The 24,846-nt window shown below is 39.4% G+C and overlaps 1 protein-coding gene across 1 annotated transcript; it reads left to right on the plus strand.

Annotated features, from left to right (window-relative positions):
* Positions 1-4,235: 4,235 nt before the first annotated feature.
* SMIM14 (small integral membrane protein 14) lies at positions 4,236-23,344 on the plus strand (the record flags this gene model as incomplete). The annotated part of the gene is made up of 4 exons (XM_084233312.1): positions 4,236-4,310; positions 19,350-19,398; positions 22,920-23,062; positions 23,312-23,344. The coding sequence occupies 4 exons, from the start codon at positions 4,236-4,238 to the stop codon at positions 23,342-23,344; spliced, it is 300 nt and encodes a 99-aa protein (XP_084089438.1).
* Positions 23,345-24,846: the final 1,502 nt, after the last annotated feature.

Here is a 24,846-nt window from a genome sequence, read left to right on the forward strand (position 1 = left end):
ATTTTTTTAAGTTAATTTTTTAAGTAGTTCAGAAGACAAAAGCTGGAAACTGGGGCTCAGGGGTTAAAGTCTCGGTGCTATCAAGCTGTCCCCAGCCAGTGTTGCATGAGTTCAAGCAGATCAGCTGGCCTACGTGGCGCTGCAGACCTCTTCTGTCTCGCCGGCTGCTCCCCTCAGCAGTGTATTTCAGTAGATCCACCTACTCTGCTCCCTGCTCTGTCTCTGGTGAATCCACTCACCCTTGCACCCCAGTTCTTGTATGCATAAATAAATAAATCTTTTTTTTTTTAAAGGTGGAAACTTTCCTTTTCTGTTTCCCAACTGCTTAGACCCCCTTTCTAGAGGTACACATTTACTTAATTATTTTTGAGAACTTGTATTTTAGGATTTTGGATCATTTGCAAACATCTCTGTATAGATAAAAGCATTTATTCTTTTTCCTTTTTAAAAATTCTGTTGTTAAGGGCCTCCCTGGTGGCGCAGCGGTTGAGCGCTGGGTTGCAAAGCTGCCCGCAGCCTCTGCAGCGCCGGTTCGATCCCTGGCCGCAGGGTCCCACATGGCGCGCAGACCTCTCCTGCCGCCCGCTGCTCCCCTCAGCAGTGTACTTCGGTCCTTCTGCCTGCTCTGCTCTCCCCTCTGGCTCTGGTGAATTCTATCACCCTCCCATGCTTCTGACTGTACCCAGTGCTTGAATCAATCAATCAATCAATCAATCTTTTTTTTTTTTTAAATTCTGTTGTTAAACTGTCAGTGGTTATCCTTTTTTTTCTTTCACATGCACCAAGCTACCTGTGTCCATTCCCGGTCTGCTTTTCTCCTCCATCTCTTCCTCCCCACCCCTCCCCTTTGGTAACCTTTTTTTTTTTGTTTTATTTTGTTTTTTTGCTTAGTTCAAGATTATTCCTACTATTCTTTATTAATTTTCTTTTGGTATTTGACTTATTTTACTCAACATAATCACCTTGAGGTCCCTCCTCCCTAAAATTACTTTTCATTGTATTTTGTTTTTAAGGGAAAGTTCACATTGTAATTGGTATTTATTTGATGACTTGGGTAACCTTTTTTTTCATATTTGTTAATTTGTTGTAGTGCCTTTTTTGGGAATTCTCTTTTAGGCTTTACCTGTTCAAAAAAGTTTAGGAGTTGGCTTTTTTAACTTATTTGTTCTTTGTAAAGTTATTTAGAAATTACCTTAGATTTGCCATTTTGCTTAGTATACTTAATTTTTTTTTCAGTTCTTAATTTTTATCATCTTGAAGGTCTTGTTTTTTATTCAGATCTCATGACCACATCTTCCTTAGTCCTGTTCCTCTACTTCTGTTACACTTATCTCTTGCTTTACCATTGGTAAAGCAAGAAGTAAAGAAGGCAATTTTAAATAAAAGTCATGCAGTGGTAGTTCCATTCCAAATTACTGTGAGAAGCTATTGTGGGTTAATCTAGCACATGATTAGGTTATTTGCTTTAAAAAATTCATGACATTCTCTCAAGCATTTCATGTTAAAAGCACTTTTAAAATATTTACCATTTTGCAGTATATTAGTGGCTGAGGATAGCTTCATAGGTTGCGGCTTAACTCCTTGAGCCACCAGGGAGGCCCCCTGACTTTGATATTATTTAGTTTTGTTCTCACATTAGGGATATACATATTGAGGAGGAGAACAACAAAAGGCAAAAGCATTGTTTCAGATCACTTTCTATCAAAGGCCTGTTTGAGGTTGATTTACCAGAATTCTGATTCAGTAACCCAGTTGTCTTTCTCAGGATAGAGCAGCTTCTTAATGTGTTTGGATACCAGGGATTTAAATATGGGGGAGGGAATGGTTGAGTGTTTTCCTCTAGCACTTAACCACTTTGCTTTGACACTTGTTCTGAGGTCCTGGCTAAAAGAGAATTTTACAAAAAACAAACAAACAAAAAACACAACAAAACCCAAGTAATTTAAAGATGGAAGCTATTATCTAGAAATTGAACAGTACCTAAAACAGCTCAAGTTTTTATGAGGAAAGTTCCACGGAAGAATAGCACTTACTGAGGAACGTCATATGGATTAAGTACATTTTCTCATTTTACTGGAGGCTAATTAAGGCTGTTGGATACTTTAAATTCTAGTCGATTTGCATGTTGCTGGCATATATAGGTGGAGAGAAATAAATATTGTCAAGAATTCAGTAAATATTTATTCACCGAGTGCTGTGCTTAAACAGTGAGGGAGGTGTTTGGAGACAGAGTAATGACTAAGATAGGTTCCTATCTTCTAGAAGCTGTTTTTTTTTTTTTCCCCAGTGGTGGGGTGAGTAGTGGTAGAATCTAATTTTGTTAATCAAATGAACTAAAGAGATTTAAAAATAACCATGTTTTATAATTTTTATGGGTAATTTAAAAGGGACAGTTTTTATTGTGATAAAAGCAAGTTCTCCCTCTCTTTATAAAAAGCCAGTATAATTAATAATAATACTGCTTTCTTAACATTTATGTCTTCAGAGGCTATAGAATTGGGTAGATATTTGTCATTTTAGTATTTGAATTTCATTTTTTAAAATCTTAGTAAACTGCCTTTTAATTTTAATTATTTTTTATTGGCCTGGGGAGGCACGGATAGGAGGGAAGGAAAAACCAGTATTTGTAAGTGGACTTTATGTCCACAGAAGCACAGTTTGAGTCCATTTTCTCCATATGGACAATTTGAAAAGATTTCCAAGGTGAATCTTTACATATAGGGTAGATTATATTTACTTTTAGGGTGTACACTCAGCAGTGTATTGTAGTTGACCCACCTATTCTGTTCCTCATGCTGTCTCAGGTGAATCTTCTCACCCCCTGCATCTCTGGCCTGTACCCCAGTTCTTGTATGCATAAATAAAATCTTAAAAAGAAACATTTAGGGGCCTCCCTGGTGGCTCAAGGGGTTAAAGACACAACCTATGAAGCTGTCTGCAGCCTCTCTAACACCGGTTCCATTTCCCAGCCAGCCAGGGAGCAGTTGCCCACATGGCACAGAAGACCTCTCCTGGCTTGCCTGCTGCTCCCCTCAGCAGTGTATTTCAGTCAGTTGCCTTTGCTGCTCCCCACTCTGTCTCTGGTGAATCTTCTCACCCCCCACACCTCTGGCCTAAACCCCAGCTCTTGTATGCATAAATAAATACATCTTTAAAAAAAAAAAAAAGAAACATTTGGATTAATATCTGCTTCACCATTCGAATGTGACACTATTAAGGAAAGACTCAGTTTTAGGTTTTATATTTCTAATGCTTAGCACAAGTGCTAAGTATTTTTTTAATGAATGAATGAGCCACGTTCTTTTAAGTCAATTTGTGAATTGTTCATTGCTCTGTCTATTCCATCTTAAATAACAGTAGTATTCTGTCTTGGCCTCTGACTTACAAATCCTATTTTTCAAATTCTTCCCAGCTATTTTCCTGGCTGATGTTAATTCATGTTAATGTTCTCTCCTCTCCTCGGTAAACCTTGGTATCAATTTAGATAACACATTTTTTTCCCTCAAAGATTTTTGGTAGGAAAAAGGCTATTTAAAAGTTGTGTTGCAAAAAGCTTGTGTTGCTAAAGCAAAATACCATAGAGGGTCACTTAAACAACAAACTTTTCTCATGGTTCCAAACTTTGGGATATCCAGAATTAAGGGATTGGTAGATTCAGTGTCTGGTGAAAGCAGTTCTCCTGGTTTACAGATGGATCCTTCTTGCTGTATTTTCATGTGGTAGAGAAACAGATCATCACTCTCTTATCTCTCTTTATAAGGGCACTGATCACATAATGACCTAATTATCTCCCAAAGATCCTATCTCCAAATACCATCATACTGGGTAATAAGGCTTCAACATACTGCCTTCAGTCCACGGCAGTACTTGTGCTGACAATGTTAAAGAATTAAGTTGCTGAGCACAGTAGGGCTTGTATTATCATGAGCTGCATATGTGAGGCCAATATAATGCATCTGAAAACATTACATTAATAAGGAATCAGTCTTTTGGTAGAAGGAGTAGCCAGTCATTTGTATAGATTCATAATTTATATGGTAAGCTCATAATTCATGTAAGATTAGTAATAAATTCATAGATAAATACAAAGTATAGTTTGAAGGCACTGTTTTGAATCTATGTAACATGCAAAATATTTGTTGCTTAAGAAAAAGAGTAACTCTGAATTATAGTCTTACACTATTTTTTCCTTTCTCCTAGATTTAAACAGTCAAGTTAAATCAGGCTGGGTAATCATGGCAGAAGGTGGATTTGATCCTTGTGAATGTGTTTGCTCTCATGAACATGCGATGAGAAGACTGATCAATCTGGTGAGATAAACAGGACAGTTCTATTCAACTAAACTATATCCCTTATATTGCTTTTGTGAGAATGTTGGTTATTGGAAGATTTTCATCTGATTGTCACTAAAAATTACATCATAATTGAAATTCCACGATAGGTTAAGTCATAATGGTTAAAATGTTTGCCAGCAATTCTTTCATTAGAGATAAAAACAACTTGTCTTTATTTATGGTAGATTTATATTGGTAAAATTCACTATGTGGGTAGGTATCACATTCTTGTACAGCCTTTTCTGTTCTGTATTAGTACATGTGTTGGGCCTCCCCGGTGGCGCAAAGGTTGAGCGCTGGGGTGTGAAGCTGCCCGCGGCCTCTGTGGCGCTGGTTCAATCCCGGGCTGCTCCCCGGCCACCGGAGGAGGGTCCCACATGGCATGCAGACCTCTCCTGCTGCCCGCTGCTGCCCTCAGCAGTGTACTTCAGTCCTTCTGCCTTCTCTGCTCCCTGCTCTGGCTCTGGCTCTGGTGAATTCTCTCACCCTCCCGTGCTTCTGACTGTACCCAGTGCATGTACAAACAAACAAACAAACAAATAAATAAATAAAAATACATGCCTCTTTAAAAAAAAAAAATACATGGGTAGGCTTTAATTATACAGAGCTTGTTTGCCAGATAAACTACTATATAGTCATAGTTCCTGTTAGGATTCAAGTCCTAGTCCAACAAATGGCACAACAATAAAAATCTCGACATAAAGCATTTCCAAATCCAAATCAATTATTTGACAGAGACAGATTTCTGAACAAGGCTTTGGATAGTCTCGTTAAGTAGTTGTAGTGAGACTTGATTGGAGTCTTAAGTTTTTCCCAGTCTATAAACTTAAATACGTTGTTGTTTATATATTTTATACTATTTAGTATGAAAGTAAAAATTGGACCATTACTAACAATAAAGTATATTATTCATTTTTGTTGTTTTAAAGTACTTTTATACAGAGGTTTATTATAATAGACCAATTAATAAAGGTATGTACAGTACATTTGCTCAAATATGTAAATTGTTGGTAGGTAATGAGCAGGTGTTCTGCTCACTCAGTGTCTCTGGAATTTTTAGAGGCCTATGAGCCTTAAGAATACCTTAGAAAGAAATACAGTAAATACAGATCACACTTTTGTAGGTATAGAAATATAAGGGGAATGTCATATCTATGATAATGATATAAAAATAGATGAGCCTGAGAAGAGAACATTTAAAATTTTTTTCTCTTGTTTATGAAGTTAGAGATAGTTTTTAATGTTTAAATTCAATCAAACATAAGGCAAATTTTTTTTCAAATTGCTATGTTAGAAACAAAACAGACTTATAATTTAACTGTGGTAAACTTTCCAAGGAGATCAGTTTTTAATAAGAGTTGTTATGTTTTTTATTCCTTAGTATTTTTAATTTTTAGTATAGTATTATGGTTTTTTGTATTAACTTCTGGTTTCTAGAAAATGTCTAAAAACCGAGACCTGGGCCTCCCCTGGTGGCGCAACGGTTGAGCGCTGGGCTGCAAAGCTGCCTGCAGCCTCTGCAGTGCCGGTTCAATCCCCGGCCGCCGGCGAGGGTCCCACATGGCGCGCAGACCTCTCCTGCCGCCCGCTGCTCCCCTCAGCAGTGTACTTCGGTCCTTCTGCCTGCTCTGCTCCCCGCTCTCTGGCTCTGGTGAATTCTCTCACCCTCCCGCGCTTCTGACTGTATCCAGTGCTTGTATGAATAAATTAAAATAAAATGTTTAAAAAAAAAACAAAAACCGAGACCTGCTTTTTATGATCTCTTCAATAGTGTCAGCTATTGTTAGATTGTTTTAAGCTATGGTTAGATTGTTAAGCTATGGTTAGATTGTTTTAAATGGGTACATTAATTCATGCTGATGAAGCATTGTTATGGAAATCCTGGTTTGAAGTACTTTGTAATTATGTGAAAATAAATTTTAGATTTTGTAAATCCTTTAGAAGGCCATATAACTTAGTCTGTTCCCCACTCTGTCTCTGGTGAATCCTCTCACCCCTCCCCCCTCATCTCTGGTCTGTACCCCAGCTCTTGTATGTATAAATGTATAAATCTTAAAGATAATTTTGTACAGTATAAGCTATCGATGGGTTATCTGTTGTGTATTAAAGATTCCAAAAGGGAGGAGAAACATGCTTGATTCATTAAGGAAGCTTGCTGATTAGGTTTGTAGACATTAATTTGAATTTAATTGTACTTTACAATTTTTATTTCATGTTTATTTCTTTTTCTTAATATAATATAATTCAAGTCAACTAACCTTATTGGACCATAGCTTCTTTGTTGATATTTAGGTGTTTTCTAAACACTTTTTTTTTTTTTTTTTTAGAGGCATGTTTTATTTATTTATTTGTTTGTTTGTTTGTTTTTTTGTTTGTTTATACACGCACTGGGTACAGTCAGAAGTGCGGGAGGGTGAGAGAATTCACCAGAGCCAGAGCGGGGAGCAGAGCAGGCAGAAGGACCGAAGTACACTGCTGAGGGGAGCAGCGGGCGGCAAGAGAGGTCTGCACGCCATGCAGGACCCTCCTCCGGTGGCCAGGGAGCAGCCAGGGATCAAACCAGCGCAGCAGAGGCTGCAGGCTGCTTCGCAACCCAGTGCTCAACCACTGCGCCACTGGGGAGGCCCTGTTTTCTTTTTTTTTTTTTTATAAGATTTTTTTTTTTTATAAGTCAGCTTTTTTCTTTTCTTTTTTTTTTTAAAGATTTATTTATTTATTCATACAAGCACTGGGTACAGTCAGAAGCATGGGAGGGCGAGAGAATTCACCAGAGCCAGAGCGGGGAACAGAATAGGCAGAAGGACCGAAGTACACTGCTGAGAGGAGCAGCGGGCAGCAGGAGAGGTCTGCGCACCATGTGGGACCCTCACCCAGTGGCTGGGGATTGAACCGGTGCTGCAGAGGCTGCAGGCAGCTTTGCAACCCAGCGCTCAACCACTGCGCCATCGGGGGAGGCCCGAGGCCCTGTTTTCTAAACACTTTTTCTGAAAAATTATCTTTTGAAGTAGTACCTCTGAATTTAGAAATTGAAAGATTTATGTGTAATACTGTTTAGTGAAGCATTATTTATAGTTGTAAAGGTTAAAAACAACCTAAGTGCCTACCAGTAGATCGTGGTTATATTATGACACATTCATATGATAGAGTCTTACAGATATTTAATATGTGTGTACATATATGAGTGTATATATATTTTTGTATATAAAAGAAAATATACGAATATGTTAACAGCAGTTATCTCTGGATTATAGAATTTGGGAATCAGAATTCTCTTACAGCTTCCCATGTTTTTCTGTGATAGTGTATCTTATGTTCAAGAAAGCTGTCAAGGGCCTCCCCGGTGGCGCAGCGGTTGAGCGCTGGGTTGCGAAACTGCGCGCGGCCTCTGCGGCGCCGGTTCGATCCCCGGCTGCTCCCCGGCCACCAGAGGAGGGTCCCACATGGCGTGCAGACCTCTCCTGCCGCCCGCTGCTCCCCTCAGCAGTGTACTTCGGTCCTTCTGCCTGCTCTGCTCCCCGCTCTGGCTCTGGTGAATTCTCTCACCCTCCCGCGCTTCTGACTGTACCCAGTGCATGTATAAACAAAACAAACAAACAAACCAGCAAACAAATAAATAAAAGCATGCCTCTATAAAAAAAAAAAAAAAAGAAAGCTGTCAAGTTTTTTATTTAGATATCACTAGTATTCTTTTATATTACACTAGGCTTTTCTATCTCATGTGTCTATTATCTTCTATTCATATGCTTCAAAGGATCTTTTTTCTCAGTGCTTGTTATCTTACTACTCTGTGGAACTGTAACTCCCTGGCCTGTATTTTATTTAATTAATTTATTTTTTAAAGATTTATCCATTTATGCATTTAAGAGCTGGGGTACAGGCCAGAGGTGTGGGGGGTGGGGAAGATGAGAGGATTCACCAGAGACAGAGTGGGGAACAGAACAAGCAGATTGACTGAAGTATACTGCTGAGGGGAGCAGTGGGTGAGCCAGGAAAGGTCCGCTGCACCATGTGGGTTGCTCCCTGGCCAGCCTGGGATCGAACTCATGCTGCAGAGGTGGCCAACAGCCTCACAGGCTGCATCCTAACCTGTTGGGCCACCAGAGAGTCCCCCCTAGCCTGTATTTTAAAATCAATTTATCTGATAGTCTAATTTTTCTCTATTAGCTATCAAAATTCAGATGCTTGCATGCTCAGGAAACTCATGGATATAATAATATATTACAGTATGATAGTAGAGATGTTCATTTTTCTAAAAGTGGACGTTTAATTCATCCTTGTGATAGAGTAACATCTCATTAGTTTCAAGGACTAGTGTAGAATTATCATTATATTTGACCTTGTAATAAAATTGGGTTTTCTTTTTCTTTTTAAGATTTATTTTTATTTATTTGTGCAGACAAGAACTGGTGTGTAGGCCAGAGGTGCAGGAGGGTAAGAGGATTCACCAGAGCCAGAGCAGGACAGGCCAAAATACACTGCTAAGGAGAACAACGGGCAAGACAGGAGAGGTCTGCTGTGCCATATGTGGGTTAGCTCCCGGGCTGGGATCAAGCTCAGTCTGTAGCATAACAGGATAGTACTTAACCCCTAGAACACCAGGGAGGCCCCGATTTCCAAGGATTTAAAATGCCAAGACAAGTAGAAACCTGGGGAAATGTGAAGATTTTAATGAGTGTTTATGGTTAACTTATTAATTGCATGCTACACTGTAGTTTTACCTATTCTGTGGCAATAGCTGAGCTTTGCCAAAGGATATATTCAGCTTTGGAGCAGTTAATTTTTTTTAAAATATTTTATTTTATATAATTCTTACATCATTTTTCATCTTTGCACAACGTATGCATTTTCATTATGGTTATATTCCCCACACAATTGCACCCTCCCCCTTATTTTGACTCTAGTCCTTCCTCTCCCCACCCATAGTGTATCTCTGGTTTATAGTTGCTTGTTGATTTTGATTTTTACTTTATATTGATTAGTCTTTTTCCTGGCCTCTTATTTAAGTTTTCTAAATTCCTGCTATGAGTGAGACCATCCGGTATTTTTCTTTTTCTTTTTCACTTATTTCGCTCAGCATGATCCCTTTTAGCTCCATCCATGTTGCTGCAAACTGGAGCAGTTAATTTTTTAACATTAGTTCCTTTCTATTTTAACAGAGTTTATTTACAATTTAAAACTAACTTCTTTTCCTGACTTGGTAGTGATATCAGTTAAGGTTCTTCATTCCTCATAATAGATGTTCTGACTGATTTAAGCAGAAAAAGCCTTATTAAAAGGATATTATGTACATGTGGCCTCCCTGGTGGTGCAGTGGGTTGAGAGCAGCTCTGTGAAGCTGTCCGCAGCCTCTGCAATGTGGGTTCAATTCCCTGCTGGCCAGGGAGATTCCCACATGGCACAGCAGAATTCTCCTGTCTCGTGTACTACTCCCCTCAGCAGTGTATTTTGGTCCTTCTGCCTGTTCTGCTCCGTGCTCTGTCTCTGGTGAATTCTCTTACCCTCCCGCGCCTCTGACTTGCACCCCAGTGCTTGTATAAATAAGTAAATCTTAAAAAGAAAAAAAGGATATTATGTACATGTAAGTCAATATAATATGTTTGTAAATGGATAGAAGAGGTTTCAAGGGCTTTACCTCAGGCTCATAATAGTGGTCATGCTGGGGGAGAGTTTGAAAGGAGCTTAGGCATTATTTTAAGGTCATTGAAAGTCTCTGATGTAGGTTTTTCTTTACACATGAGGAGACTGAGGTACCCAAAGGTTACATAAATATTTCCGGGTGTTAACAGCTAATGAGTGTCAGAGGCACATTCAATCCTGGCATTTTATCACCAGGCTGTTTCTTTAGTAACATGGTCTGTTCTGTAGTCTGTTGGTTTCCTTAAAGCATCTTAAACAACACTTATTATTATTTTTTTTTAATCAAGGGAACAAAAGCTAGGAAAAAAGCAGCAGAAGTGACATATTCATGTATTTTTATGTTTTGGAAACTATGTGAATATATTACCTATTAAAAAAAATATATTACCTATTCAGATGATTAATTTATAAAAAACTGTACGCATCCCCAAGGACTTTATAAACAGTATAGTTATATAAAAAAGTAATTACAGATTTTTCACCTAAGAATAAAATTTTTTTTAATTTTTTAAAAAAATTTATTTGTTTGTTTATTTATACAAGCACTGGGTATAGTCAGAAGTGCGGGAGAGTGAGAGAATTCAGCAGAGCCAGAGCAGGGAGCAGAGCAGGCAGAAGGACCGAGGTACACTGCTGAGGGGAGCAGCGGGCGGCAGGAGAGGTCTGCGCGCCATGCAGGACCCTCCTCCGGTGGCCAGGGAGCAGCCGGGGATCAAACCAGCGCAGCAGAGGCTGCAGGCTGCTTCGCAACCCAGTGCTCAACCGCTGTGCCACCGGGGAGGCCCTAAGAATAAAATTTTTTAATGCAGTTACATGATCTGAAAAGAAAATGTATTAAAATTTTTTGACCTTTTAATTCTAGTTCTTACTTTGATTTCCAAGTTAGAAATTTTTTCTCATCAGAATATAAAAAATACATAAAAGTAGAAAAAAAAAGTGTATGTCCCCCAAGGCTTAATGAATGTAAAACAGTTCAAACTTCTTTGTACTACTGTTTTATTAATGCTAATATGTTTTGGTTGCTTAACTACTAAGCTGTAGCAGTGCAACGAATATAAAATCTGATTTTCATTCATTTTATTGTCTATCTGCTGTATGGACTTAAATGCAAATGTCTGCACCTCTGTATATTTATAGGAGTGTTTTACATGATAAACAGTGCTTAAGTTCAAGATCAATAAGATTAATAAGACTGCAGTACAAAGAATGCCCATTTTGGGGTGCTCATGACAAAGCTTTACTTACTCTTGGTGTGTATCCTTCCTTAATTTAATTACATCATTGCATTACACAGATGTTAGTGTTCATAATGTAGTTATACTTTGCCAGGAATATGTATATTTCTGTTTTTCTCAGGAATGTTTATAGATGTTAAAAAATAAAGGTATTACAGGCTTTTTAAAAAAGATTTATTAATTTATTTATGCATACAAGAACAGCGTGTAAGCCCGAGGTGTGTATGTGAGGGGGCTGAGAGTATTCACCAGAGAGAGTTGGGAGCAAAACAGGCAGGTTTACTGAAACACACTGCTGAGGGGAGCAGCGGGCAAGACAGGAGAGGTCTGCTGTGCCATGTAGGTTGCTCCCTGGCCAGCCAGGGGTCAGCTCATGCTGTAGTGGCTGGCAGTAGCTTGATAGCACTGTCTTTAACCCATGCACCACGAGGGAGGTCCCTGTTACAGACATTTTTATTGTGTAGTCTAAACTCTAGTTAGTTTTAGTGAGAATACTTATTTAGAATTTTAATTAAAAAATGGCTTAAAAGGATTCAAAAGAAGTGGATAATAATATACAGTGAGTCCCTTTCAATTAAAATTGTGTCTTTATTACATTCCATCTAATTCTGTGTTTTATGACTTGATTTAATGTGGAAATATGCCCAGTGACAAAGATTTTTAGTGATATGGTAATAGAATACAGCTACATATCTAGAAAGATGCCAAAAAAAACTTGTAATCTACTTATAAATCATTCTTTTGTTTAGTATTCTTTTTGTGTGTATATGTCCCCTCTGAGGTTAGTATTTTTTTTTTCCTAAAAATGTGTTTCTCTATAACTACTCTATCTAGTTGTTTTATTTTTTATTTATTTTTTAAAAAAATATTTATTTATTTAGTTATACAAGAACTGGGGTACAGGCCAGATGCGCGGGAGGGTGAGAGGATTCACCAGAGACAGAGCGGGGAACAGAACAGGCAGACTGACGAAATACACTGCTGAAGGGAGCAGCGGGTGCAACAGGAGTGGTCTGCTGCGCCATGTGGGACCCTCGCTGGCTGACCGGGATCGAACCGCCGCTGCAGAGGCTGCGGACAGCTTCACAGCGCGACGCTCAACCACCTGCGCCACCAGGGGAGGCCCTGTTTTATTTTTTTTTAATCACTCATTTCCTACAGCCATGAAAATGATGTGCTTTTTCCATTCTCTTTGAAGCCATTTGCAGAATTATTCTGGCTTCACTCTCACCTTTTCTGCTCCCTTCCCACCTTTGTTTCCTCCTGTTCTTGACTGACCATGTCTTAATATGTACTTTCTTCTATTAATGACAAAAGAGAGAACAGATGGATTTAGAAATGTGAACTTGGATTATGCTTTGTGTTTTGCTTGTTCTCTGTTGTAACCTAAGATTTGGAATGCAGATAATCCTTTGGTGGAGGGGTTGGTGAGCTCTTTATTTAGGCTCTATTCTAAACAGTGTAAATGAAAACTTCTACATCTTTAATTTATTTAAGTTTGTTAGCTTACTAAAGTATTGTACCCTAAGCATGTAATCGGGAAGATTCTTTTTTTTTTTTTTAAATAGAGGCATGTTTTTATTTGTTTGTTTGTTTGTTTTGTTTATACATGCACTGGGTACAGTCAGAAGCGCGGGAGGGTGAGAAAATTCACCAGAGCCAGAGCGGGGAGCAGAGCAGGCAGAAGCACCGAAGTACACTGCTGAGGGGAGCAGCGGGTGGCAGGAGAAGTCTGCGCGCCATGTGGGACCCTCCTCTGGTGGCCGGGTAGCAGCCGGGGATCGAACCGGCGCCGCAGAGGCCGCGGGCAGCTTCACAACCCAGCGCTCAACCGCTTCGCCACCGGGGAGGCCCTAATCGGGGAGATTTCTTGATGAGATTTTTTTTCTTGAATCTGATTCCAGAGGCCTTGTAAATTGTGACTCTGCTGTGCTTAAACAATTTATGTTAAAACCTATTGATCTTTATCTACTGCTAATATCTTTGCCTCTTTTTAAAATTATTTTAAGGACCTCCCTGGTGGCGCAGCGGTTGAGCGCTGGGTTGCGAAGCTGCCTGCGGCCTCTGCAGCACCGGTTCAATTCTCGGCTGCTCCCCGGCCACTGGAGGAGGGTCCCATATGGCGCGCAGACCTCTCCTGCCGCCCGCTGATCCCCTCAGCAGTGTACTTCGGTCCTTCTGTTTGCTCTGCTCCCCACTCTGGCTCTGGTGGATTCTCTCACCCTCCCGTGCTTCTGACTGTACCCAGTGCTTGTATAAATAAATAAAAAATAAATTTTTAAAATTATTTTAAGACAATTATTGACGTAAACATATGATTATATATATTAAAAAGCCTGGGGCCTCCCTGGTGGTGCAAGAAGGTAAGCACCAGACTATGAAGCAATCTGCAGCCTCTGCAGCCCGAGTTCAATCCCTGGCTGGCAAGGAGGACCTCTCCTGTTTCCCCCGCTGCTCCCCTCCGCAATGTATTTCAGTCAATCTGCCTGTTCTGTTCCCCGCTCTGTCTCTGGTGGATCCTCTCACCCTCCCACATTTCTGACTTGTGCCCCAGCTCTTGTATGCATAAATAAATAAATCTTAAAAAAAAATAAAAAGCCTCAATACTTTAAAATTAAAACTTGTCCCTCTTTCACATCTAGCTAATTCCCTACTTCCATGGATGAATTTGGTTGTGCATCTTCCCAGGCTTTTTTTTTTCTTTTTTTCTTTTTAATAGAGGCATGTTTATTTATTTATTTGTTTGTTTATACATGCACTGGGTACAGTCAGAAGCGCGGGAGGGTGAGAGAATTCACCAGAGCCAGATCGGGGAGCAGAGCAGGCAGACTTACGAAGTACACTGCTGAGGGGAGCAGCGGGCGGCAAGAGAGGTCTGCGCGCCATGTGGGACCCTCGTCTGGTAGCCGGGGAGCGGCCGCGGGCAGCTTCGCAACCCAGCGCTCAACTGCTGCGCCACCGGGGGGGAGGCCCTTCCCAGGCTTTTTAACAAATATATGATAAATATATGATATGATGGTGTGTATATATGTATGCTATGCATGTATATTTTCCCTAATTTAATAATAATATTTAGCTTTGTCTATGTTGCAAAGCCTTTCTAATCATATGATTAATTTTTGGGTTTTATCAATAAAAGTTTAGTAGACTTCTTTAAATCTTGATACTTTTTTTAATCAATGTCATATAGACACTGAAAGACTAGATAGTCCTGTGATTAGTGGTACAATTGATTTTACCAATTAAGAATTGAAATTATGTTTTGTTTTTTGTTTTTTAAGATTTATTTTATTTATACAAGAACCGGGGTACAGGCCAGATGCATGGGAGGGTGAGAGGATTCACCAGAGACAGAGCAAGGAACAGAACAGGCAGACTGACGAAATACCCTGCTGAGGGTAGCAGCGGGCGCGGCAGGAGAGGTCTGCTCGCCATGTGGGTTGCTCCGAGGCCACTGGGGATCGAACCGGCACTGCAGAGGCTGCGGACAGATTCACAGTGCTGTGTTCAACTGCCTGCGCCACTAGGGAGGCCCTGAAGTTGTGTTTTATTGAGAAAATGAAATAACTACTACATAGCCTCATAGCACAACATTTAAGCAGTACTAAGTGATGTTGAACATTTTTTCATATGCCTGTTGGCCATTTGCATTTCCTCTTCAGAGAAGTTTCTTTTCAGCTCTTCTGGCCATTTTTTGACTGGATTATTTTCTTTGTTTTTGTTGAGTCTCATCAGCTCTTTGCAGATTTTTGTGATCAGTCCTTTATCATTAGTGTTGTGTGCAAAAATGTTCTCCCAATCGGTGGGGTTTCTCTTTGTTTTTGTTATTGTCTCTTTTGCTGTGCAGAAGCTCTTTAATATGATGTAGTCCCAGCTGTTTATCTTTGCCTTCACTATCACTGCTTTGGATGATGTGTCTGTAAAGATGTCTTTGATGTGCATATCGTGTAGTGTTTCGCCTATATTTCCTTCTATGTATTTTATGGTTTCAGGTCTTATGTCTAGTTCTTTAATACATTTTGAGTTGGTTTTTGTGCATGGTGTTAGGTAGTAGTCAAGCTTCATTCTTTTGCATGTAGCGACCCAGTTTTCCCAGCACCATTTATTGAACAAACTTACTTTGCTCCAATGCATAGTCTTTGCTCCTTTGTCAAAGATTAGTTGACCATAAATCTGAGGGTTTATTTCTGGATTTTCTGTTTGATTCCATTGGTCTATGTGTCTGTTCTTGTTCCAATACCATGCAGTTTTGATGATTATGGCTTTCACTGCAAACATCTTTTCATATTAACAGATGTTTTAGTTTAGGCTGCTAAAACAAAGTAAGACTGGGTAACTTATAAACAGATAATTTCTTTTTTTTTTTTTTTTTAGAGGCATGTTTATTTATTTATTTATTATATTTGTTTGTTTGTTTTGTTTATACATGCACTGGGTACAGTCAGAAGCGCGGGAGGGTGAGAGAATTCACCAGAGCCAGAGTGGGGAGCAGAGCAGGCAGAAGGACTGAAGTACACTGCTGAGGGGAGCAGCGGGTGGCAGGAGAGGTCTGCGCACCATGTGGGATCCTCCTCCGGTGGCCGGGGAGCAGCAGGGGATCGAACCGGCGCCGCAGAGGCCGCGGGCAGCTTCACAACCCAGCGCTCAACCGCTGCGCCACCGGGGAGGCCCGATAATTTATTTCTTACCCTGCCAAAGACTTAAAGTCAAAGATCAGGGTGCCAGCATGGTTGAGTTCTGACTTCTAAAGAGCTGACTTCTGGGTTACAGAAGACCATTTTCTTGTGTATCCTTAACACGGCAAAGAGAAGGAAGAAAGCATTCTGAGGACTTTCGTTCAAGTACTAATTCCATTCATGAGGGCTCCATACTCAAGAAATCCTCCAGTTGCCTCTGAAAGACCCTGCACACACATACCCATACCTCTTAATACCATTGTATCAATGATAAAGATTTCAACACATGAATTTTGAGGAGACCTACCTAAACATTCAGTTCATAACAAATCAAAGTCAGCCTCATTTTTAAACAGTGTTATGATATTAAAATTTTACTTTTTTTAAAGATTGATTTATTTTATGCGTACAAGGTATAGGCCAGAGGTGTGGGGTGGGGGTGAGAGAATTCCTGAGACAGAGTGGGGAGCAGACAGGTGGACTGATTGAAATACACTGCTGAGGGGAGCAGCGTAGGCAGGAAAGGCCTGCTGTGCCAAGTAGGTCATCTCTCTGGCTGGGGATGTAACTAGTGCTGCAATGGCTGCTAATAGTTCACAGTGCTGAGACTTAACCCCTTGCACCACTAGGGAAGCCCAGAAATTTACTTTTTTTTAAAAGTTTTTTTTTTTTAATTTATACAAGAACTGGGGTGTACTAGAGGCGTAGGAGGGTGAGAAAATTCACCAAAGACAGAGTGGGGAGCAGAACAGGCAGAAGGACCGAAAACACTTCTGAGGGGAGCAGCGGGTGCGAGAGGAGAGGTCTGCCATGCCATGTGGGTATCTCCCTGTCTGGCCAAGAATCAAACCCCCACTGCAAAGGCTGCAGACAGCTTCACAGCACTGCGCTCCACCCACTGCGCCACAGGGGAGGCCCACCTTCTCAGTTTTAATCTTTAGTAGTACTCAGATGTAGGTGATATTATCCCCAATTTGCCAGAAGAAACTGAAGCTTAGAAGTGTTACAGAACTTGCACAAGGTCTTGACTGTAGAAAATTGCAGAACTAGACTTTTAAGTTGAAGCCTGTCTTTTCTGCAGAGTTCATGCTTAAACAGTTAAACAAAACTTCTCTGTAGTTGCTTCCCAAAACAATTGCAAGTTATCCATTACTGCTTTAATGGGACGAGGGTATCATTATTAAGTAATGAGGCTGAATTGAAAAGTTGCATTCTCCCTATTCTGTTTACTATGTAATCATTTCTATATTAAGCTATATGAAGGTCTCCCCGGTGGCACAGCGGGTTGAGCGCAGCGCTGTGAAGCTGTCTGCAGCCTCTGCAGCATGGGTTCGATTCCCAGCTGACCAGGGAGATTCACACATGGCGTGGCAGACCTCTCCTCTCACACCTGCTGCTCCCCTCAGCACTGTATTTCAGTCGTCTGCCTGTTCTGCTCCCACTCTTTCTCTGGTGAATCTTCTCACCCTCCCATGCCTCTGGCTTGTATCCAGCTCTTATATAAAAATAAATAAATCTTAAAAATATATATATAAAAAATTATTTATAAACATTGTATGTTTACTCAGGTTTTCTGTTTTTAATTTTCTTTTTAAAATTAATAATCATAGTTCTAAAGATAGACATCGAAAACTCCGTCTCTGTCAGAATCTATTTCTCCGTCCCACTCACAACCCTGTGGTATTTTTATAGTTTATTTATACAGCTGTTTATACATATGTAAGGAAAAAATATACATATATGTTTCTCCCATTCAAAGGTGCATTTTCTACACATAGTCTGCTTTGTTTTATCTGCTTCTAATTTTCAGTGTGAAAAAATATCTCATTAATAGAGTTTACCCTTTTCCTAGTAGCTTTCTTCTGCGTTTAGCACTTTTTCTTTGGGAAGTTTTGTAATGTATGACAGCAGGAGTTTCTGTCATAGGTGATTTTTAAAAATTCCTTGATCACAGCATATTTGAAAATTATTTTGTATAGGAAAAAACCCAAACCAGACCACAATCCCTCAATGTATTCTGTGATTCTGTCCGAATTTTTTTTGTTTATATGTTTTTACATGCAGTCTTTTATTATTTTTTTAATTTTATTTTTGTATTCCCCATACAATTGCAACCCCCTTATTTTGACCCCAAACCCTCTTTTCCCTTTTCCCCCATAGTGTGTCTCTGGTTCATAGTTGTTTGTTGTTTGTTGATTTTGACTTTTTCTTTCTTATAGTTATTCTTTTTCCTGGTCCCTTATTTAGGTTTTCTAGATTCCTGTTATGAGTGAGACCATCCGGTATTTTTCTTTTTCTTTCTGGCTTATTTCGCTGAGCATGATGCCTTCCAGCTCCATCCATTTTGCTGCAAATTGCATGTGTTTATCTTTTTTGATTGCTGAGTAATATTCCGTTGTGTATATGTACCACATCTTCTTGATCCAGTCATCTCTTTTTGGGCATTTGGGTTGATTCCAAAGCTTAGCTATTGTAAACAGTGCTGCTATAAACATAGGGGTGCAGGTGTTCTTTGGAATTGATGTTTCTGTGTCCTTTGGGTAAATACCTAGGAGTGGAATTGCTGGATCATATGGAAGCTCTGTGTTTAGTAGGTTGAGGAATCGCCACACAGCTCTCCGTAGTTGTTGGACCAGTTTGCACTGATTGTGTGCGATTTTGAAGGAGTGATATGTACTATAATAGCATTCATTTAAGGGCCTCCCTGGTATCCAAGGGGTTAAGACACAACCTATGAAGCTGTCTGCAACCTCTGCAGCACAAGTTCAATCCCCAGCCAGGGAGGTGACCCACATGGTGCAGCAGACCTCTCCTGACTCGCCCGCTGCTCCCCTCAGCAGTGCATTTCAGTCAATCTGCCTGTACTGTTCCCCAGTCTGTCTCTGGTGAATCCTCTCACTCCCCACACCTCTGGCCTGTACCCCAGTTCTTGTGTGCATAAATGAATAAATCTTAAAAAAAAAATAGCATTCATTTAAAAACAAAACATGGGACCTCCCTGGTGGCTCAAGGGGTTGAGATGCAACTTGTAGGGCTATCCGCAGCCGCTGCTGCTCGGGTTCCATCCCTGGCCAGGGAGCTACCCACGTGGCACAGCAGACCTCTCCTGGCTCACCCGCTGCTCCCCTCAACAGTGTATTTCAGTGGATCTGCCTGTTCTGTTCCACACTTTGTCTCTGATGAATGCTCTCATCCCCCCCACACCTCTGGTCTTTACCCCAGTTCTTGTAAGCGTGGATAAATAAATCTTTAAAAAAAAAAACAAAACATGATCTTTTTAATAAATACTGCTCACCTCTGTCTCTGGTGAATCCTCTCACCCCCCACACCTCTGGCCTTTACTCCAGTTCTTGTAAGCATGGATAAATAAATCTTTAAAAAAAAAAAAACCATGATCTTTTTAATAAATACTGCTCATTTTTGGTTCAGTCTGATTGTTAACTTTCCTTTCTTCTCATTTATTGTAGTTAAGGCAGTCCCAGTCTTACTGCACAGACACAGAATGTCTTCAGGAATGTAAGTAACAAGTGTTTTACCATTAGAGGCCAGGTGACTGAATATTTGTCAGAAATTATTCTTACTGTTATTTAAGGAAGTGCTCTAAGTAATAGTTTTCCTACTTTAAATATTTAACTTGAGAAAATATTTTTCCCTGTCTGAAAAAACATGCCCTGATCATTGAAGAAAATGTTAAAAACAGAAAAAAAGAAAAGGACAAACTTCCAGAATAATAAGAGCTAAACACTTTGATACCTTGGTGTGTACACCCTTCCACACCTTTTTCTTGCCAAATATACGTGTAATGGAGCAATTTTGGCTGGTTTAACTGTGACATCAAACCCATCCCTCTTTACCTAATATTTTCAGTTTGCATCCCTTGTCAGCTTTAAGAACTTCTAAGTGAGGAAGCCATTCTTCCCTAAGGTTTGGAAACTTTGGGTGCTCAAAGCGTCATTCCTTTGACTCTGACATGAGCATTCTCAAGAGGGCCTGGGCAGTGGCAAGGTATCTTGCTTTGGCTTTGTGGGTAATGGCGACAGTAAAACGAGGATGAGAACAGACAGGAAAATGGATGAATGGGACCAACAGACTTTGTGGCTGTTACCTGAGATCACTTTTTTCAGGACAGAAGTAACTTGAAGTATACTTTTAAGGTTAACTAGTACCTAACAGCAAAGCCAAACCAGTCTTGTGCCTTAGTAATTTGACTGTAAAAATGACATTCATAGAATGGTGAAGCTTGGCACAATTAGATTTCACATACACTTACAAAAATGGGTCCACTTTGTGTTTTCACTATTATAAATATATTAGTATATATAAATCTAAAAAATATTTACTAAATATGGGGGTGCAGTAGTATTTAAGCGATTCTCTTTTGTTGGATTCTTGGGTTGCTGATACTTTTTATTATCAACAACACTTGAACAAATATCCTTCTTATGCACATTTTAAGACTGTTAATATATTGCCCAATTGTGTTTATTAATAAGGTAGTTGCTTATACTTAACATTTCCAGAGCTTTGCTACACTTTATTGTTTATAAGAAACTACAACAAAAATACATTAAGATATCATTATAGGGCCTCCCCGGTGGCGCAGTGGTTGAGCGCTGGCTTGCGAAGCTGCCTGTAGCCTCTGCAGCGCCAGTTTGATCCCCAGCCACTGGGTGAGGGTCCCACATGGCATGCATAAATCTCCTGCTGCCCACTTCTCCCCTTAGCAGTGTATTTCATCAGTCTGTCTGTTCTGCTCCCTGCTCTGGTGAATTCTCTCACCCTCCTGTGCTTCTGACTGTACCCAGTGCTTGTATAAATAAATAAATAAATCTTTAAAAAAAAAGATATCATTATAAAGGAATTTGTCATTGTTAATTATGATGATCACTGTGAAATGGGTGTCCTATCAAATTCTGTAAGTATAGCAACTCAGAGAACTAGTACTTAGCCCCAAGCAAAAATTTTGTCAAGGGCCTCTCTGGTGGCACAAGGGGTTAAGTCACAGCTCTATGAAGCTATCTGCAGCCACTGCAGCATGAGTTGGATCCTGGCCAGGGAGATGACCCACATAGTGCAGCAGACCTCTCCTCTCTGTCTGCTGCTCCTCTCAGCAATGTATTTCAGTAGATCCGCCTGTTCTGTCCCCCACTCTGTCTCTGGTGAATCCTCTCATCCACCCCCCACCCTGCACCTCTGGCCTGTACCCCAGTTCTGCTACATAAAAATAAATCTTTAAAAAAAAAAAAAAGAAATTTTGTCAAATCATAGTCCATGGTACAACAGGGTGATACATTTCTGGACAAGAAGGTACTGATAATGTGCAGATGTTGCGTTAGGTTGTTGGGAAGAGGAGTAGTAGCTCCCGCATTACAAATTTTTGTTGCTTTTTCATTAGATTCATTAATCTACACTATGCCTTTGATAAGCAGCTTAAATTTTTGCCCCAGTGGGTAAAGCTAAACCTGTTCTACCAGTTGAAAATCTTACTGAACTTCTTTATGGGAAAACAAGTATTAGTGACCTTTCAGCCAGTCCCACCTGTAGACCAGATAGATTGATTTCTGTAAGTAAAATTTCACTTCCTTAATCTAAATGTAAACACAACCTTTAGAGCTTAAATATTTATTTAGTCAGACTCACCAGTACCTCTTAGCCCATTCTTTAACATTCAGTGGAAATCCTTTCTGAGAGCCTTGTTTAAATTTTATTTTATTTAGATGACTTAAACAATTGTTTTCTCTGGGTGATACAGTTACTTTTCTATATATTGTAAAGTTTCTCCTGTGAATTTATGCTGTTTGTTATAAAGTATATATTAATCCCCTCCTCAGGTTCAGTAATTTGCTATAATGAATCACAGACCTCAAGAAAACTGTTTAGCTATTACTACCATTTTATTGTAAAGGATGTAAGCCAGGAGCAGCCAAAAAAAAGATTTGCATAGATAGGGGCCAGAGGAGTACAGCGTTTTCCTGTTTTCCCCTAGGTGGGCCACCCTTGCAACACCTCTGTGTGTTCACTAGCCAGAAAGCTCTCTTGAACCCCATTATTTCAGGTTTTTATGGAGGTCCTTTTCCAATGGCATAAATGATGAAATCATTGGCCTTTGGTGATTAGTTGCATCTCGAGCCCCTCTTCCCTCCTTGGAAGTTGAGAAGTGGAGCTGAAATTACCAACCCTCTAATCAAATGGCTGGCCACTAGACCCCCATCCTGAAGCTTTCTAGAGGTACACCAAGAGTCCCCTTGATAGTATAAACTCTGCTATGGTTGAATGGGGTTTCTTATGAATACAAGAAATGTTCCTCTCACCCCTATCACTCAGGAAATTCCCATGGTTTAGGTGAACTGTGCCAGTAATCTGAGATGAAAACCTAAAATATTTTTCTTATTGTATCACACTATCACAGTACCCATTGTGCCTGCCATGGTGTATTGCATATATTTAAGATGATTTCATTGAATATGGAACTCATTACTTCAAGTGGTACTAGAATTTAAATGCAAGTGTTTCAGCAGATCAAGTTGAAATTCTACTTCATTGGGATAGCCTCTCACTTTTGCTCCCTAGATCAATATAGAACAAGCCTGGTCACTCCTCTGAGCACTTGAACATGTAATACTGTACAATTACACTTCTTAAAATGATTAATACAAATTTTAATACTAATACAGTTGTTGGAGTTGACTTTTATTTTGTATGTGTAGAAGAAGTGCGGTATAGGCCAGAGGTGCAGGGGGTAAGAGGATTCACCAGAGACAGAGTGGGGAACAGAATAGGCAGACTGACTGAAATACACTGCTGAGGGGAGCAGCAGGCAAGACAGGAGATGTCTGCTGCACCATATGTGGGTTAACTTTGCTACTGGGGATTGAACTCAGGTCGTCAGGGTGATAGTGCTGAGACTTAACCCCTGGGCCACCACAGAGGCCCTGAAGTTGACATTTAAACATTGTTTATTAGTTTTATATTTATCTAACAATATTATATTCATTGCCTCAACTTTTGTTAAAAATACAAATTTTGTTTGTTTTTAGTACCAGGACCTTCTGGTGATAATGGCACCAGTATTACTATGATCTTGATGGCCTGGATGGTTATTGCAGTGATTTTGTTTCTACTAAGACCTCCTAATCTAAGAGGATCCAGTCTAACTGGAAAACCAACCAGTCCTCACAATGTAAGTGTTGGCAAGTTTAGAAATTCATTTTTTTGGGTGGGGAGGGGGAGGGAAAGGGGATATTAGAGAATCATAGTGTTAATTTAGTGTTCCCTTGTGAAAAAGCACATGAAAAGGCCAAATAAGTATGTAGTTTGGGATCGTGGTGAGGACTGAGGGAATGGCATTGCTACTAAGTGTTTACCATATGTATTAGATTGGTTGCGGTGGGATTTAAGAAGTCATTTCATGATCTCTTTTCAATGCTAGGGACAAGATCCACCAGCCCCTCCTGTGGACTAACTTTGTGATATGGGAAGAGAAAATTAACACCTTGCACGACCAAATGAACGAAGATGACCAGAGTACTCTTAACCCCATTAGAACTGTTTTTACTTTTGCATCTGCAATATGGGATGGTATTGTTTTCATGAGCTTCTAGAAATTCACTTGTGAGCTTTTTATTGCTTTCTGTGTTATCGCCATTCCTATTTACAGTTTATTTGAGTAAATGATTATATTTTAAAAATTTACTTGGGGTTTTTTTGGTTATCCTAAATTTAAACATTCCATTCATTCTGTTTGTAACTATGATCATAATTTTTGTGATGATTTCTGGCCTGATTGAAGGAAATTTGAGATCTCTGCATTTAAATATTTTCATTTTGATAGTTTTTAAAATTGCTCCCCCCAAGGTATTTATAAAGTTATTTGAGCTTGTTTGAGATTGTATGAAAGAAAATTAATAACCACACACTGTATTTGTATTGACCTTGGTAGTTTATTTGTGAGGGGCAGTTTTCTCTAGTTCTTGGGACTATGGCAGCCTTTGGAATATTTTATAAGTTAATAGCTAAAAATACAACTGACTTATGTGACTAGTAAAGGAGAAGCAATATTTGTTTACTAAGATTTTCACTCCCATAAAAATTTCAGTCTAATATTAAAATCTTAAATAAACATGATGTACATATGGTGGCTGATTTGCAGTCCATTATATGACATTTGCGATCCACTGTACACAAGCCTTTCAAGGTTCATGAAAGGAGGAAAATATTAATTCTTTCTGCCTTTGCCAGACATAATCTATACAATAATAATTTATAATTTATTTTTAAACTGGGTGTTTCTCAGAAGGCTTCTTTTCTGTTGTAACACTTCTCTATTAAATGAAACTATCGTAAAGAAGTTTTGGGGGGGGCTCTTTGGTTATTGTCATTGAATACTATTTTTGTTCTTTGAAGAAAAAAATCAGTCTTTTGTTATCTTTCTGACTTAAAAAATATTTAACAAATTCTTGGTTTACTCCAAGGAAAATGAGAAGAAATCAAGGATCTTTTTCTCACCCCTTATATCATTCTTGTTTGGTAATGGGGTGAATTGGGATGGGAAGTAGCATCAGTATAAGTAAAATTTTGAAATGTATAAAAAAGTAAAAGGTTGCTTTGCTCAGTTATAAAGAAAATGAATACAAATGTCATTTAAAAAGTCTATATAACCTATATGGTTATGGATTTTTTTCCTAGCAAGTGATTGCAGATAATTTATGGGAGCTAGAAGATAGTTTGCTATCAATGTGTAATGAGTTTCCCCATAGATCAGTCAAGCCTTTCACTGTATAGATCTCAGAAATTTGTATGAATTGAATAAACTTCTCTATGTCATTGTACTATTTAATAGTCTCTGATAAAATTGTGTAATGCTTGTAGAGTTATTTCCCCCCCTTTATTATAATTACATTCTAAGCCATCATCATTGGAAAGGAGTTCATTTCATTATGTAATTCAATATTAACTGCTTGCATT

Source organism: Talpa europaea, assembly GCF_964194135.1.
Source record: "Talpa europaea genome assembly, chromosome: 5".
Taxonomy (NCBI): Eukaryota; Metazoa; Chordata; class Mammalia; order Eulipotyphla; family Talpidae; genus Talpa; species Talpa europaea.